The 13,742-nt window shown below is 52.8% G+C and overlaps 1 protein-coding gene across 4 annotated transcripts in view; it reads right to left on the bottom strand.

Moving 5' to 3' along the window:
* Positions 1-13,742, bottom strand: part of Megf11 (multiple EGF-like-domains 11) — a 279,614-nt gene that overhangs the window by 35,567 nt on the left and 230,305 nt on the right. For all 4 annotated transcript variants that reach the window (XM_005393705.2, XM_013519007.1, XM_013519005.1 and 1 more), the window contains exon 10: positions 8,457-8,631. In XM_005393705.2, the coding sequence (XP_005393762.1) occupies positions 8,457-8,631 (175 nt within the window). The remainder of the gene's footprint in view (positions 1-8,456; positions 8,632-13,742) is intronic.

Here is a 13,742-nt window from a genome sequence, read left to right as displayed (position 1 = left end):
CACAAGCACCTGTCTGGCAAGTGCAAGCTTGTGGGACTCCTACTAACTGGCTGTCCTGTCAGAGGAAACAGGGATGAATGTTAGGACTGAATATACTTGAAACTTTCACTCTCACTTGTATCTGTCCCAAATGAATAGATACCAGAGACCAGAGGCTGCTCTGTACAGTTCTGCAGGATGTGAACTGCACAACTTTACAGGTCCCACTCACATGAGAGTTACTATAGATAGAGAGATAGATAGATCACAGCAGTCTTCTGCCAAGTATCAGTGGAATGTCTTAAACAGGGGTACACTTTTCTAATTTGCACAGATATCCTATCTGTCCTTTCCAGGCCACACCCATGGCCTCTTGGGTCTCCCTGAACTGTGCGGGCAAGAACAGCAGAGCTTATGGTCTGGGTGCCTACAGTCAGTGCCCATAGCACGGCCAGCACCACCCTGCCCTGCCGTCCATGCCCTCTGAAGCCCTCGCGAGGCCCCTGCGACTGTGGCCCCGCCCCACCCTCTGAATCTGGGGCCTCAGCCCCCGGCCCTGTGCTGGGAGCCGGAGAAGCCCCCTTGAGGCCGGAGACTTGGATGGAAGAGAGCTGGGGTGGGGGGTGAGCATGAGCACCCCCAACCTGCCCTGACCGCTTCTTCCGCTGCTCACAGCTCAGCCGCAGCCAGGAGGGCGCTGATGCTTTCCCTGTCCGACCTCAGTTTCTCCCTCTGTACAGTGAGGGCTACACAAGGGCAGTGCAGAGCACCCTTCCCTCCTGAGCCCCGTGGAGAGTAGCTGCATGCTCGGCACGAGCTATGTACTATATCTCGTCACCACACCATCATCCTCCAGGGCTGGTAACCCTGACCCCTGGGCACTGGCTCAGAGAGGTCACGCAGACACTGGGCGGCGGACTTAGGATTCCATCCCAGGCCACTCTCACGCCACGCCCACGCCCTTTTTAAACTCACTGTATTGTTTCTCTGCAGAAACATGAACCCTGACACATGTATTGAGCGCCTGCTCATGGCAGGCTTTCTTCTAACCACTGTAGACATTTGATCTCACTCAGTCCTCAGAATCACTTTTTTTTGGGTGGTGGTACTAAGAATGGAACGAGGGCCTGTGCCTGCTAGGCAAGTGCTCTATCACCAAGCTACAGTCCCAGCCCTTTTTATTTCGAGGCAGTGTCTTGCTAAGGTGCCCAGGCTGGCTTCAAACTTGTGATCCTCCTGCCTGAGCCCAAGTCACTGCAATTACGGGCATGCGCTGCCGTGCCCAGTTTAAGAATTACTTTCTAACAGTGCCACGATGCTCCCTGTCTTACGGGTGAACAACAAAGGCTTGAGACACCTAAGAAACTGCACCAAGGCCATGCAATGGGGGACAGCAGAGCACGATGTGAGTTACTGGAGCGTGTGTTTATGTTTTGCGTCACTTCTACGACTTTGCATAGCTTCTGTGGTCTGCTCACATGGGCATGGTGGCTGCAGGGTGTATTCCTCAGTCTAGTGCAGCACTCTTTTGCTATAATAATTAGGAAATTAGTCAATGGTGGAGGGCAGGGGACGAGAAGCTGGTTTTCTGCTCTTAGGGCTCAGATTGATGAAGAATGAAATAATTAGAACAGGAAATGCATACACATTATATTCACATCACTGACTATAATTTCCGGTCTAGATTCTCTCCTGGCTGCACCTGCCCTCCACCCCCAGTTCCTGCCCAGTTTCTGCCGCAGAGAGGCAGACACACGAATTCTGCCCCACAGTGGGTCCCTGGGGAGGGTGACATCTCTAAAGGACATGGGAAACCCTGGAGGAAATTTGATCCCTGCGTTCCTTTGTCTGGAGTACCATAGCTGGCCGGAGAGCTGTGGTTTGCATATGACCTCCTGACAGCGCGGAGTGAGGGGAGAAAAATGCGGGAACGAGTTTGTTCGTCCGGGTGATGGAGTGCTCGCTCCCCTTGCCGGCGCGCAGGGTTCAATAATAGCAGACAGGGCTTCAAAATATTGCAGCATAAACAGATGAGCCCTTTAAGGTAATAGAAATGCTGTCATCCTGGGGAGAAATATGGGCCCTGAATCCCATGGAGGGGACACACCGGGCCCCTCTCTCCCGCCCACTGAGCTCCGTGTTCCCATTACAGCCAGAGCGGGAAGGAGCACGGGGCTGAATGCCTAGAGGGATCCTCAGCTCCACCATCGTGGCCTCCAGCGGCAACTGGCTGGGTGCAAGCTGAGGCTCAGGTCTGCATGGCCCTGGCAGTGACCTCTCAGCTGCTCACAGCGGGCACCAAGGTGGCAGCCATTAGTCCCGGAGCAAAGAACACAGAAGACTGTGCCTCCGTGGGGCCTTAATTAAAGGAATGAAGGCGGGCAGCAGAGGAGCGTGGTGGGCAGAGAAATTGGAATTGTCCCCCCTGCGGCAAGAAACGCTATTCTCAGTTCTGAGTTGCTCTTGGGAACCTCGGAGCCTGCGGCAGCCCAGGAGCTCCCAGCCAGGTCGAAGCTTCAGCTAACTCCTCCGCCTTCCTCACCCCCATTTGCACCTGCACCCTGTGACAGGCCCTGCAGGCCAGGCCCAGTCCGCCTTTCCAGTGGGACACCCCTTGGGGTAATAACAATGGCGTGGCAGCGCCGTGAACATTTTAAAAAATGGTAATAAGGTGGATGCGGTAGCCCTGCCTGGGAGGTTGAGGCAGGGGGACTGCAAATTTGAATCTGGACTGGGCAACTCAGTGACTTGGTGAGATCTTGTCTCCAAATAAAAAACAGAAAAGGGCTAGGGATATAGTGCAAAGTGGGTTCAATCCCCAGGGCTGAAGAAAAATAAGTCGCTAACACTTGTTGAACAATGACTGATACACCAGGCATTTTCAGTGCTTTGCATGTGCCAATTAATTCAGTCATTCCAAGCATCCCGTCATTATTCTTCTTTCAAATGTAACAAAACGGGCGTAGAGAGCTGCTTGCTCAAGGTCACCCGAGTATAATAAGCAGCAAAGCTATATTTCAAGGCAGGGAATGTAGCCCCAGTCTGCATAACTGCCCTGCAGGACTGCAGAAGGGAGAAGCTCCTGCCATTGCCCAAGGAGCCCTGAGGTGGCGCTAGAGGACAGCTACGCCGGTCTCCACAGCAGCCATCTGCTTAGCCGAGGCCAACAGGTAGATTCAAGTTCCAGCCTTGCAGGCAAGGCCTCTGGGGAGATGCGATGAATTTCCTTCCTATAAATGTCAGGCTGGAAACTTGCACGTTAAGGGCATGGATCCTCCCAAGGTTTCATTCATTTCAAAAAGAGTTCATAGGGCAAGCTGTTCCCGTGGAGGGCTTGGTGGGGCAGTGGTTAGGCGGGAAGGGTTAGGAGGGAGATGTGTCCTTCTCCACACAGATACACGCTAGTATGAGCCAGGTGCTGTGAGAACAGCGAGCGGAACGGTTCATTCACGGAGGGGTCCTGGAGAAGTGGACGGACAGCGCCACTTGGTCCCGTCTGCCCAGCGCGGCCCGTCTCTAGCCAAGGTGGGTGGGAGGAAAGTGCCTCCCGTCCTCACAGCGACAAGCCAGGACAGGGCTGCAGGGACCCCAGGACTCTGCTGGCCCGAGCCCCTCTGTCATTGGCCCCTCACCCTGGTGTTGTGTCCGGGCGAGGCCCTGTGTTCTCAGAGCACATCTGGCTGGAGGGGGTGGGGGTGGGGTTCTGTCCAAGGTGCTGAAATGGCGCCGTTCCCGAGTTAAACGCTCCCATCGGGATGACCACTCTTTTGGCAGAGAATTTCATTCCCATTTCACAGATGAGAAGCGGAAGCTCCCACGCACTGGCAAAAGCAGAGCTCTGAACTCAGCTTCTTGCCTTTCAGCCCGGAGCTCTTACCTGCAGAGGGAGCCCTGCTGAAAACTCCCAGCCCGTGCTCAGGGAATTCCACTGCAGAGCCCGACTCCTCCCTACGCCACCCCAACTGTTTCCCTAAACACTGTCCACCTCCGGGCCTGCGGAGACTGACCATTCAGGGGACCCACAGGCATGTATGGGGGAATCTGCCTGGAGGAAGAACAGATGTGTACTAAGTGTGATTTAAAAAAAACTACAGTGAGTGTTTACACTTTTAAATAAAAATGTATTACAGTAAAAGACATATTGCCATTGTGTCTTTAGCTGTGGATGGCTCAGTGTCCTGAGTCAATTCAAAACCTTTGCCTTCCATGGACATTTTATTTTGGGGAAGAGCCAGAAATCACAGGGTGCCGGGTCTGGTGAAGAAGGTGGATGAGGACACACCGTGATGTTTTGATGAGCCTGCCTTCCTGTAGGAGGGCCCTCAGCAGCAGCATTCGCTGTATTTTTCTTATCACATCTCACAAGGACACTGAAAACAGGACTTCCAGAACTGCTGCAGACAGTGACAAGAATGATGGGCTAAGTGTGTTTAAAGGGAAGGAGAACTATTTTGAGGGCGATCCACAGCAATGTGTCTTAACAAAATCTTAAATCATTCACAGTATTTTTGATCATCCCCTGTCTATAGCTCTGCTTGCCTAGGAACCCCTGCATGCAGCTCACCCTGACATTCCTTTTGGGGGGCGCTGGCCTTGGGGGAAGTAATGTCCCCCACGGTGCTCACAGTGTTGCATTTTACCAAGTGTCTGTGGTGTTTCAGATCCAGCCGTGAACTTCCAGTGTGAAGTTTCTCACTCCGACTGCAGAGTCTCCTTGTAACACACGAGGACGCTGGGCTTAGGCAGGGTGAGTGTCTTGCCAGGAGGCAGAGCAGGGGTTGGAGAGGCAGAACTTGAACTCAGAGTTGTGAGGATCCATGGTGCTTCTTCTGTCAAAGCTTGTCAACACTGTTCGTGTTTGTGGTGAGCCTCTAAGAGTCCCCGTTCATCAAGCTGTCCAACATTCTCTCCAAAGAGCCCTGCTGGGGACAGCTCTGGGGAGGGGAAGCTGAGGGTACCACAGTGGCTACTCACGCTCCCCAGCAGGCAAGACTGACTGACTCCTCTTATCTTACAGATAAGGAAGCTGAGGCCCAGCAGGGTGAAGTGACACATCCACCATTACTGAGCCTAGGAAGAAGGTCCCCACTACCCAGAAATGGGTAGTAATCCTTCACTAATTGCCCATCCTGCAGTCTCCCAGGAAGTGGACAGGTAAACAAATTCACAAGTCAACCAACAGACAGAGGCCCTGCTGATAGTTACTGACTACGGGACACTCTGGGGGGACCCTCAGCGGAGGGTGTTCTGCTGAGGGCGTGCTCCAGCCCCCTTTGGGCAGTGCTGGCTAACGGCAGGAAGTCACACTCATTCAGAAGCTGGGGAGAGGACAAGAGTAATGGCTTCCTCCCTTTGAGCCTCACGCTGGAAAGAATGCGTCATGCTGGTTGTGAACAATTGACTGCTCTGTAATCACATGGGGGGACCCCTGCCCAACACCCAACAGGACCTTGGAACAGCTTTTCCACGTATAATGAGGCTAGCAGGAGGAGATGTATGGGAGTGTGTGGGGGTCTCACCAGGGCAGCTTGGCTCCCAATTTGTCTCAGTCCTGAGCCCCTGGCAGGCAGAACTCCACAGTGACATGATTCTGACAAGCACCAAGCCTCCCAGAGCTCACGGACAGGAAGTAGTTTGCATCCCAGGTGGGAGGCAGCGGTGTGGCCTCCGGACTTGTGGAGCTCTGGCTGGGGGCAGTGGACACGGATGCTGCCTCCCCAGGCCTGCCAGGACCCTGCTCTCCCCCTCTCAGGAGCAGCTACCAGGTGCTACGGCTCTCCTTGAGGCTAGAGAGCAGGGACAAGAAGGGGCTGGGACGCAAGGACACCCACAGCAATGTGCAGAATAAGACCACAGCACCCCTCAGCGAGCTGCTCCCCAGTAGTGCCACACACACACCATCTGCTGCTACTTCCCCCCTGCGCCCTAGCAGGGAGCGTTTCCTGATTTGGCTCAAGGAGTCCTCGAAACAGACCATCTTAGAAATCAGTTCTTTCATCTCTCCCTGTGCATTCACCACTTACAGATGAAGGAGCCGGGGCCCCGTGAGGAGAAGCCACTGGCCCACAGTCACAGAGCCACCTGAGTCGCCAGGCTGGGGCCAGGGCCAGGACACTCCCCACTAGCAGTCTGGTCTGGCCCAGTCCAGTCCTCTGGTCACCTCTCACTATGTGAGATTATTTTTATTCCAAATGACCATTCTCGCCTCCTCTACCCCCACACTTAGGGAGCTCCAATTTTCCTGGGGAAGTTATGGGCCCCAACTCACAGCAACATAGGTCCCTTGGCAAGGGCACCCCGAGGAAGAACAGTTCGTGTCCACCCACCGTGACTGCGATCTACACTGGGGAGGAGGAAGACGGCACCAGGTAGAGTTTTACTCTGAGCTCTGCTCCACAGACTGAGGTGACCTGTCCTCAAAACCTATGTCACCAGCCAAGCCCTCGCTGGTGTGATCATGAGCAGGGCTTCCCTTCAGACTGGTGGCTTGGCACCTTGGCAGCACACTGGCCTCAGCCCCTTCCTACTGAGTGAGGGCTGGGTGAGCAGCATGGGCACCTGTCCCCCCGCTTGTCAGGAATGCACAGCCCCAGGCCCCACCCCAGACCTAGCCAATCAGAACTCAGAATTTAACAAGGCCTGCAGCTAACATGTACTCCACACATCCCTTCTCTCCACCTGTACAGAAGCTTGTAAGGCAGGTGTTCCTTTTCATGGGAGGAAACAGAACCAAAGAGCTTAAGTCCACTGTGGAAATCAGTTTGGAGATTCCTCCGAAAACTAGGTTTAGAGGTCCCATTCAACCCAGCTATCCCCCTGCTGGGTATTTTCCCAGAAGATCTAAAAACATCATATCACAGTGATATATGTGCACCTATGTTCATAGCAGCACAATTTGTAATTGCTAAAATGTGGAAGCAACCCAAATGTCCATCCACCGAGGATTGGATAAGAAAATTATGGTACTTTTATATAATGGAATATTACTCAGCTGTAAAGAAAGATAAACTCGAGGCCTTTATATTTAAATGGTCACAACTAGAGACCATACTCATAAGTGAAATAAATCAAACATACATGTGCAAGTACCGCATTGTGTCACTAGTGTAAAACTTGAAAGAGTTAAGTTAAACTCGGAGGTATGATAGACACTGTGAAATGATAGGAAACCACCGAAGAGTAAAGGGCTTCTGGGATGTGGGAAAAGAGAAGGGAAAGAAGGAAAAATTTTGTATGTATGTATATACAGGATAGATAACATGGTTGTTCTTCTATCTGCTGTTTCTATGCTGAAAGAAACTGTCAATGAGTCTTTGGTTGACCAGTATTGCATGTCTATATCTGTTTTCATGAGAAGCCACTTTGAAGATATCAATATGTAATACAACCACCATTGTTAATTCCCTACCACTTTGTTTGTAACTCTGTATTGTCTGTATTGTGCTTGTGATATGTTGTAAAATGTTGTATGTCTGTTAATGTTTCCCTCCTTTTATCCTTAAAATAAAAAAAAAAAAAAAAAAACAAAGAGCTTAAGTCACTGGACCAAGGTCACACTGGGGAAGAAGGACAGCCAGGGTGTGACCCGGATCAAGTTCCGGAGGCCGCATGCTTTTCCACCGCATAAACCATGCCCATAGCACAGTAAAAAAATAGAAGCCTGGGTGTCCCACTGGACACGCCCCACCTTTGAACAGGTGTGGGCCAGTGTCAAGGTCCCCGGAATCAACCCTCATCGACACTAGCATAATTCAGGAGGAAATACAAGTAGTACACAAACACATGGGGCAAATGTTCAGTCTGCCTAGTAATCAGAGAAATGCAAATTAGAGCAATATTGAGGAGCCATTTTCTACCTATATAATTAGCAAGGGGAGGGGAGATATTAGCAAAATTGTTCTGAGGTGGGTACCAATCCCACATGACTGGTGACAGGGTCGATTTACAGGACCCTTGAGGAAAGTGATCCAGCAACTTCCACCAGGACCATAAATATGTTATGCCCATCGGCCTGGGGATTTGCCCTAAGGAAATACTTTGACGCAGTGGGGGAGACTGTTTGTATGAAGGCGCTCGCTGCAATGCTGGCCGTGAACGCTGGGAACAGCTTATTTGGCAGGCGGCAGAAACCAGGGCTGATGGCTTCCTGCAACTTATGCATCATTTAAAATGATAATTAAGAAGGCCAAGCAGCAACACAGAAATGTGGGTGAAAGAAAGCAGAATGCAGAGCTGCATACGTGCATCGTGGTTATTATGACGTGGAAATATTGTGCCCAAAGACATAGCAGGGAGAGCCAGGTACGAAGGACGGCCGGGTTGCAGAGCAGGGGGCCGTGAACACACCCCATGCCTGTTATTTTTACAGTTACAGTCCCCAGCCCTTGAAGATCAGCTTCAGGGAGGGGGTACAGGGCCATCCCTTCCTGCCAGGAGGCGGGGGTCAGGGAGGGCACGGCGGGCTCCTCCCGACTTACCATGAAGCCAGGGGCACAGGTGCAGCTCCCCGTGATGCTGTGACAGTCAGCGCCATTCTGGCACGAGCAAGGCAGCTGGCAGCCATCGCCATAGTAGCCGGCGGGGCAGGACTCATTGCAGTGGTGGCCAGACCAGCCCGGCTGGCAGGTGCAAGCTCCAGTTACTGGGTGGCAGCTGAGGTGACGAGAAAAGGCGATAGGACAGTCTTGTCAGGGATGTGGCTGTGTCCCGCCCTCCACTCACCCCAAATCCACTCTGCCTGGGACAGCAGGATCAAAGGGCCGCTGTGGTTCAACTGCTCAGCGTCCTGTTTGCCCATCAGAAAGTGCCAGGGCCACAGGTGAGTATGCATCCCCCAAAACCAAGGCTCATGTGGTTGTCACTTGCATCAAGCCACCCAGCAAGGAGACAGCAAGGTCAGCATTTGAACCCAGGCCTTCTGACTCCCAAATACGGGCTCTTTATACAACAAATACACAGAGACCAAAGTGGAGGTGGCTTCCCCCTTGCGTCCCTTGCCTGATATGACTGTGAGGTCCAGAGCTTCACCCACCCCCATGCAGGGAAGATACCCAGCATGGGTATGGGCATGAGAAGGCAGCAATGACACCCGATGACATGTGGCCTCCCTTCCCCTTGCCCCGGAGAGAATCCTCCTCTGTGCGTGGCCAGGCTCTTTCTCAGAGAGCCAGCTCTCCTTCATTGCCATCTGTCCGCCACAGGAAGGACCACTTGGCTGCAGGCAGCGGCTGCCTGGCATGAGCTGGGGTGGGGGACAGCCTGTGGCTGGCGGTGGTCTGCTCCTGCAGCCATGTCCATTCGTGAGCGCGAGGGATGTGGTGACCACGTGCCACTCAGCGCTCCAGAGGGAGCAAAACGGACCTATGGCTGCAGCCGCTACATCTGACATCCTGAGACCACGTTTCTGGGACACTCATGGGAGATCCAGGACTCCTCTGACGGGCACATTTAACCTCTGAGATTTCCTATCTTGCCCAACTTTCCTAGGACTGCTGAGTGCTTAGACCCTTCCACTCATCTGCTCCCTTCCCCTGCCACCGGTCGCAGCACACCGGTGCTGTGGTCCAGCAGCTGTCCCGGCCTCTCCTGTTCCCTCCCCTCCTCCCCTGCTAAATCTCCTGCACCTGGTGGCTGCCCCTGGGGTGGCCCAGACTAACACAGCACAGAACAGCCCGAAGTTCCCTGCTCTGGGCTGCAGCTCGGGAACAGTCGTGGTTCTGTTAAGTTCCGTGGGGACAGGAGCTTTGTCTTGCTGGACCCCCAACAGGTCCCCAGGTCCTGGCTCATGTTCACTGCCCAGTGACAAATCTGGGAATAAATACAGCTTCCACGATGTTTAATTATTTTCTATGTCTGCTGATTTGTCTTTCCTCTCTCTCTCTACCAGGTTGCAGCTCCCTGGGGGGGAGCCCTAGTCTGTCTGGGTCACCTCTCGGGGCCCAGTGAGGGACCTGGCACATGGGAGGTGCTTCATGCATATTTGGCAGATGAATTAATGAACAAACTAATTATGTGCAGCCCAGCCAAGCAGTTTCTCATCTGGAGGCCCTGGTTTTCTCCCAGAAAATGAGGGGGTGGACAGAAGCAGATGATTCCAGAATACTAAGTGCAAGGAGATAATAATCATTTTGGGAAATGTTTTGTCTCATTAATCATTAAGTCAAAACAGCAATTAGGTATCACTTTTTCTCTATCAAAACAGAGAAGATGAAAAAAGTGCCGGTAAAAGGGTTTCAAAACAGTTACAGTCACACACCATTGAGGTTATGTATCAGGAGACCTAAAAATATTCAGACTCCTTGGTCTTATAATTCCATTCCTAAGAATCTATCCTAAGGAAATAATCATAGTTGTGGAGAAAGATTTATGCACAGAGATGTTCCCTGAAGCATTATTTATAACATCGGAAAATGGAAGCAATTTGAATAATAATAAATAATATGTGACTGGGCTATTAAAGCACCCAGCACTTTACACACATATTTCCAGACTTTAGTAAGCGTGTAAATAGGAATCGGAGCCTCTATGTCACAGATAGCTCTTGGAGGTTGTGTGACTTGCCCAAGGTCACACAGTTAAGCTCGTGAGTAGTAGAGCTGGGATTCAAACTTGGCTCTGGCTGGTTTGTTATCTCTGGCCTGGCTACCTCTGAAAATGGGGTGCTGGTTAAATAAATTAAGACAATCCACATGGAGGGATGTTAGGGAGATGTCCATTTATTTTCTAAAATATTAAATGATAGGCTACAAGGTTGAGTGAAATGAACAAATTACATACAAAGCCGTGATCTGAAATATGAAAAAAGTGCTACAAATATAGATGTGGATGATACACAGATGAGCTTACAATGAAATGGCTTTTGTGTTTACTGGGAGTTGAGAAATTATGAGCGACTCTTGAGTTTTCCTTTTCAATGTGTTTGTACTCTCTAACTTTCCCACCCTGAGCATCTATCACATGAATAAACAGATGTAAAGCAATAAGAATTATAAACATCCAGCAAAGAAGAATGGGTGTAAAGGATGAGCGTTTGAAACTTTCTGACCTTCACAGATGTCGAGAATCCCGCCCCAAGCCCCGAGTACTTTAAGGGGACAGAGTGCTGTGCTTAGGTGCCACAAGGCAGTGCCCACTTGGTGACCCTCGGAAGGGGCTCTGAAGCCCTCCTTGAGCTCCGCACTCTGAGCCAAGCCCCTAGGCTCAGTTTCCTCAGCTCCAGCTCTCCCAGGGCGTCTTCTGTGGTCGAGGGCCAGGGTTAGAGGCCTGGCGGTTCCAGCTGCAGCTGTTGGTTCTGCCCAGCCCTGGGGTCTCCCAAAGTCGCAGGTACCTTTCCGTTCTTGCTACCAGCACACAGTGGTGCTCTCTCTGCCCCAGAGCAGTCAGGCTGGATTCCCCGGCTGCGGCCCAGCCTGAGAGAACCCAGCCGCACGGGCTCCTGAGAATTCGAATTTACTGCATTTGATCTCCAGAGCCATCTTTGGTTGCTTGAGGGTGGCGAGGGGATCTAGGTGCTCATCTTATGCTTTTTACTCTGGAAGGCTCAAAACCAGATCTGAAACCGGGAGTGATGGCGCAAAACCAGAGGATGGGAGTCGTGGCTGTCAGGGATTGTCACCGAGAGCTGCAGTCACTATGCTCAGCACCTTTGACCTCAGCAGAGGGGCTTGCACATCTCTCCCTCCCAGTGCGGGTCCTGGTCCCTGGGGTCCCACGGCGGGCCAGGCACTGCTGCCGAGACTCAGGCGAGCATCATCATGCCTGGTCTGCAGGCTGCTTGGGTTCCCTCAGCCTCCCCCATTTCTCCCATCTCTGCAGACGCAGATTAATCACAAGGTAATAGGAGCCGAAAGCTGCACAATGCGGGAATCTTTTCAGGGTGGATTTTTCTGCCATTCTTTTCGGCCACTCTGAGATTCCTATCAAATGGGGCATCTGCTGGCTAAATCAAATCTTTCCAAGGTAATACAGGATCCCAGTGGCCAGCATTCATCTATGACAATCCGATTGTGGAGGGGACACTGAAAAGCCTGACACCAGGCGCATGTCCTCAAGGTGAGCGCTTCAGGAGGCCGGGCGGCTTCTCTGTGTGCATTACGAGGAGTCAAGTCAAGGGGGACCTCGGTGCTGGAGAGCGCACCAGCCTCCCCTCCTTCCCAGGCAAAGCAGCTTGGCGGGGTGGGGGTGGGGAGGGGACAGGAGCAGAGAGGCTGGGGCAGGGTGGACAGGCCTCCTCCAGCCGGAGTCACTCTGTACACGCTCCAGACTTGCAAGCGACATTCTGCAGAAATCGGGGGTACACGAAGCCACTTTCCTCTTGGGGCGCTGAGCGGAAGCTTCATGTTGACAAATCACAAGAGCAACTTCCTCCACTGGCTGGACGGAAGGGGATGGACAGACTGGGGCAGGCAGAGCGGGGAGGAGCCTGCGAATCAGGCCGTTGGCATAAACAGAGGTTTGAGGCCAGCTGAAGCTGTGGAGTTGTGGAGTCATGGAGTCGCCTCTGCTGTCCTTGGGTCCCAACAGAAGGCTCTACAGTGGCTCAGAGGCTCACCGGACGTCCACACCGAGGAAGAGAGCTGCCTTTGGGGTCCTCAGAACAATGCCAAGTGCAGCACATGAGAGCTCATTTAGGCCGCAGGCTCTCTACCTCCGGTGCCAGCGCCTGGGTGTGGGGAGGGGGCTGCTACCTGCGTGTGGTAGGCGGAGCCGGGATGCTGTCAAGCCTCCTGCAGTGCCCAGGGCAGCCCTCCGCAGCTAAGGGCTATCCCACCCCAAACAGGAACAGTGGTGAGGCCGAGAGAGAGCCCGAGCCAGCCCGAAGGAAGAACTAGGTGAGCGTTGGAGACTCACTCACTGGGGCAGTGTGCCAGGAGAAAGGGGTGAAATATTAAAAAAGCAAAATTAGGGCAGGCATCAGCTAGCAGGCAGAGCCACCTCGAGAGCAGGGCACTTAACAGGAACTCGCAACGCTTTTCCCTGAAGGCCTGCTCCACGTCAGGGACCACAGCGCCGAGCCAGCTGCAACTCAGGTGGACGAAGGGACCAGACGGGACCCGGGCCCGGGACAGAGCTCCCAGGGTGGGGACGCGCATTCTGAGGACCCTGCCTGAGACAGACTGTCCAGCACCCCCGGATCCCACAGCCTGAGAACTGTGACTGCCTCCCTGTCCCCGAAACACGATACGCGTTAAAGACAGGAAAGCAAATAATCATTAATATTGGATGGGCTGAGATTAGCGATGGAGAAGAGGGACTCCTTCCAGATTAATAATGCATTGAGGACTCCTTCAGAGGGAAGATGAATTATGCAGGGCACGGCTGCTCAGGCACGGGAGGAAAACAATAGCTCTTCCACGTGGGGCCTGCTCAGATCTCCGCAGCAGGGCCTCTCCCAGCTGCAGTCCCTACACGGTCTATCCTTGTCTTCCCTGGCACTGTCCTCTGCCCTCCAGCAGTGGGAAGCAGATGACTGGTCCCCTGAGCAGCCACCAGGGTGCCTAGTGTTTACAGCCATGGAATTCTCACCCTGCCTCCCATGCAAGCCTAGATACCTCCTCCTCCAGGAAGCCTTCCCTGCAGTCTTTTATGGTCCTTCCTGCCCATAGCCCTAGGCCACAGTTACCCAGGTACATGTTGGGACCCAGCGGAGCTGGCCATGTGTATTTTACCCTCTCTGAGATGCGGTTCTTCCCCACATTTTCACCCCTCTGATAATGGGTGCATTATACAATTCATGCTATGCCATGGTTCCGCTGACAGCATTT

This window comes from Chinchilla lanigera, unplaced genomic scaffold, assembly GCF_000276665.1.
Source record: "Chinchilla lanigera isolate Chin_1 unplaced genomic scaffold, ChiLan1.0 scaffold00049, whole genome shotgun sequence".
NCBI lineage: Eukaryota > Metazoa > Chordata > Mammalia > Rodentia > Chinchillidae > Chinchilla > Chinchilla lanigera.
The sequence above is the reverse complement of the archived record's forward strand: the minus strand, read 5'-3'. Positions and strand labels throughout refer to the sequence as shown.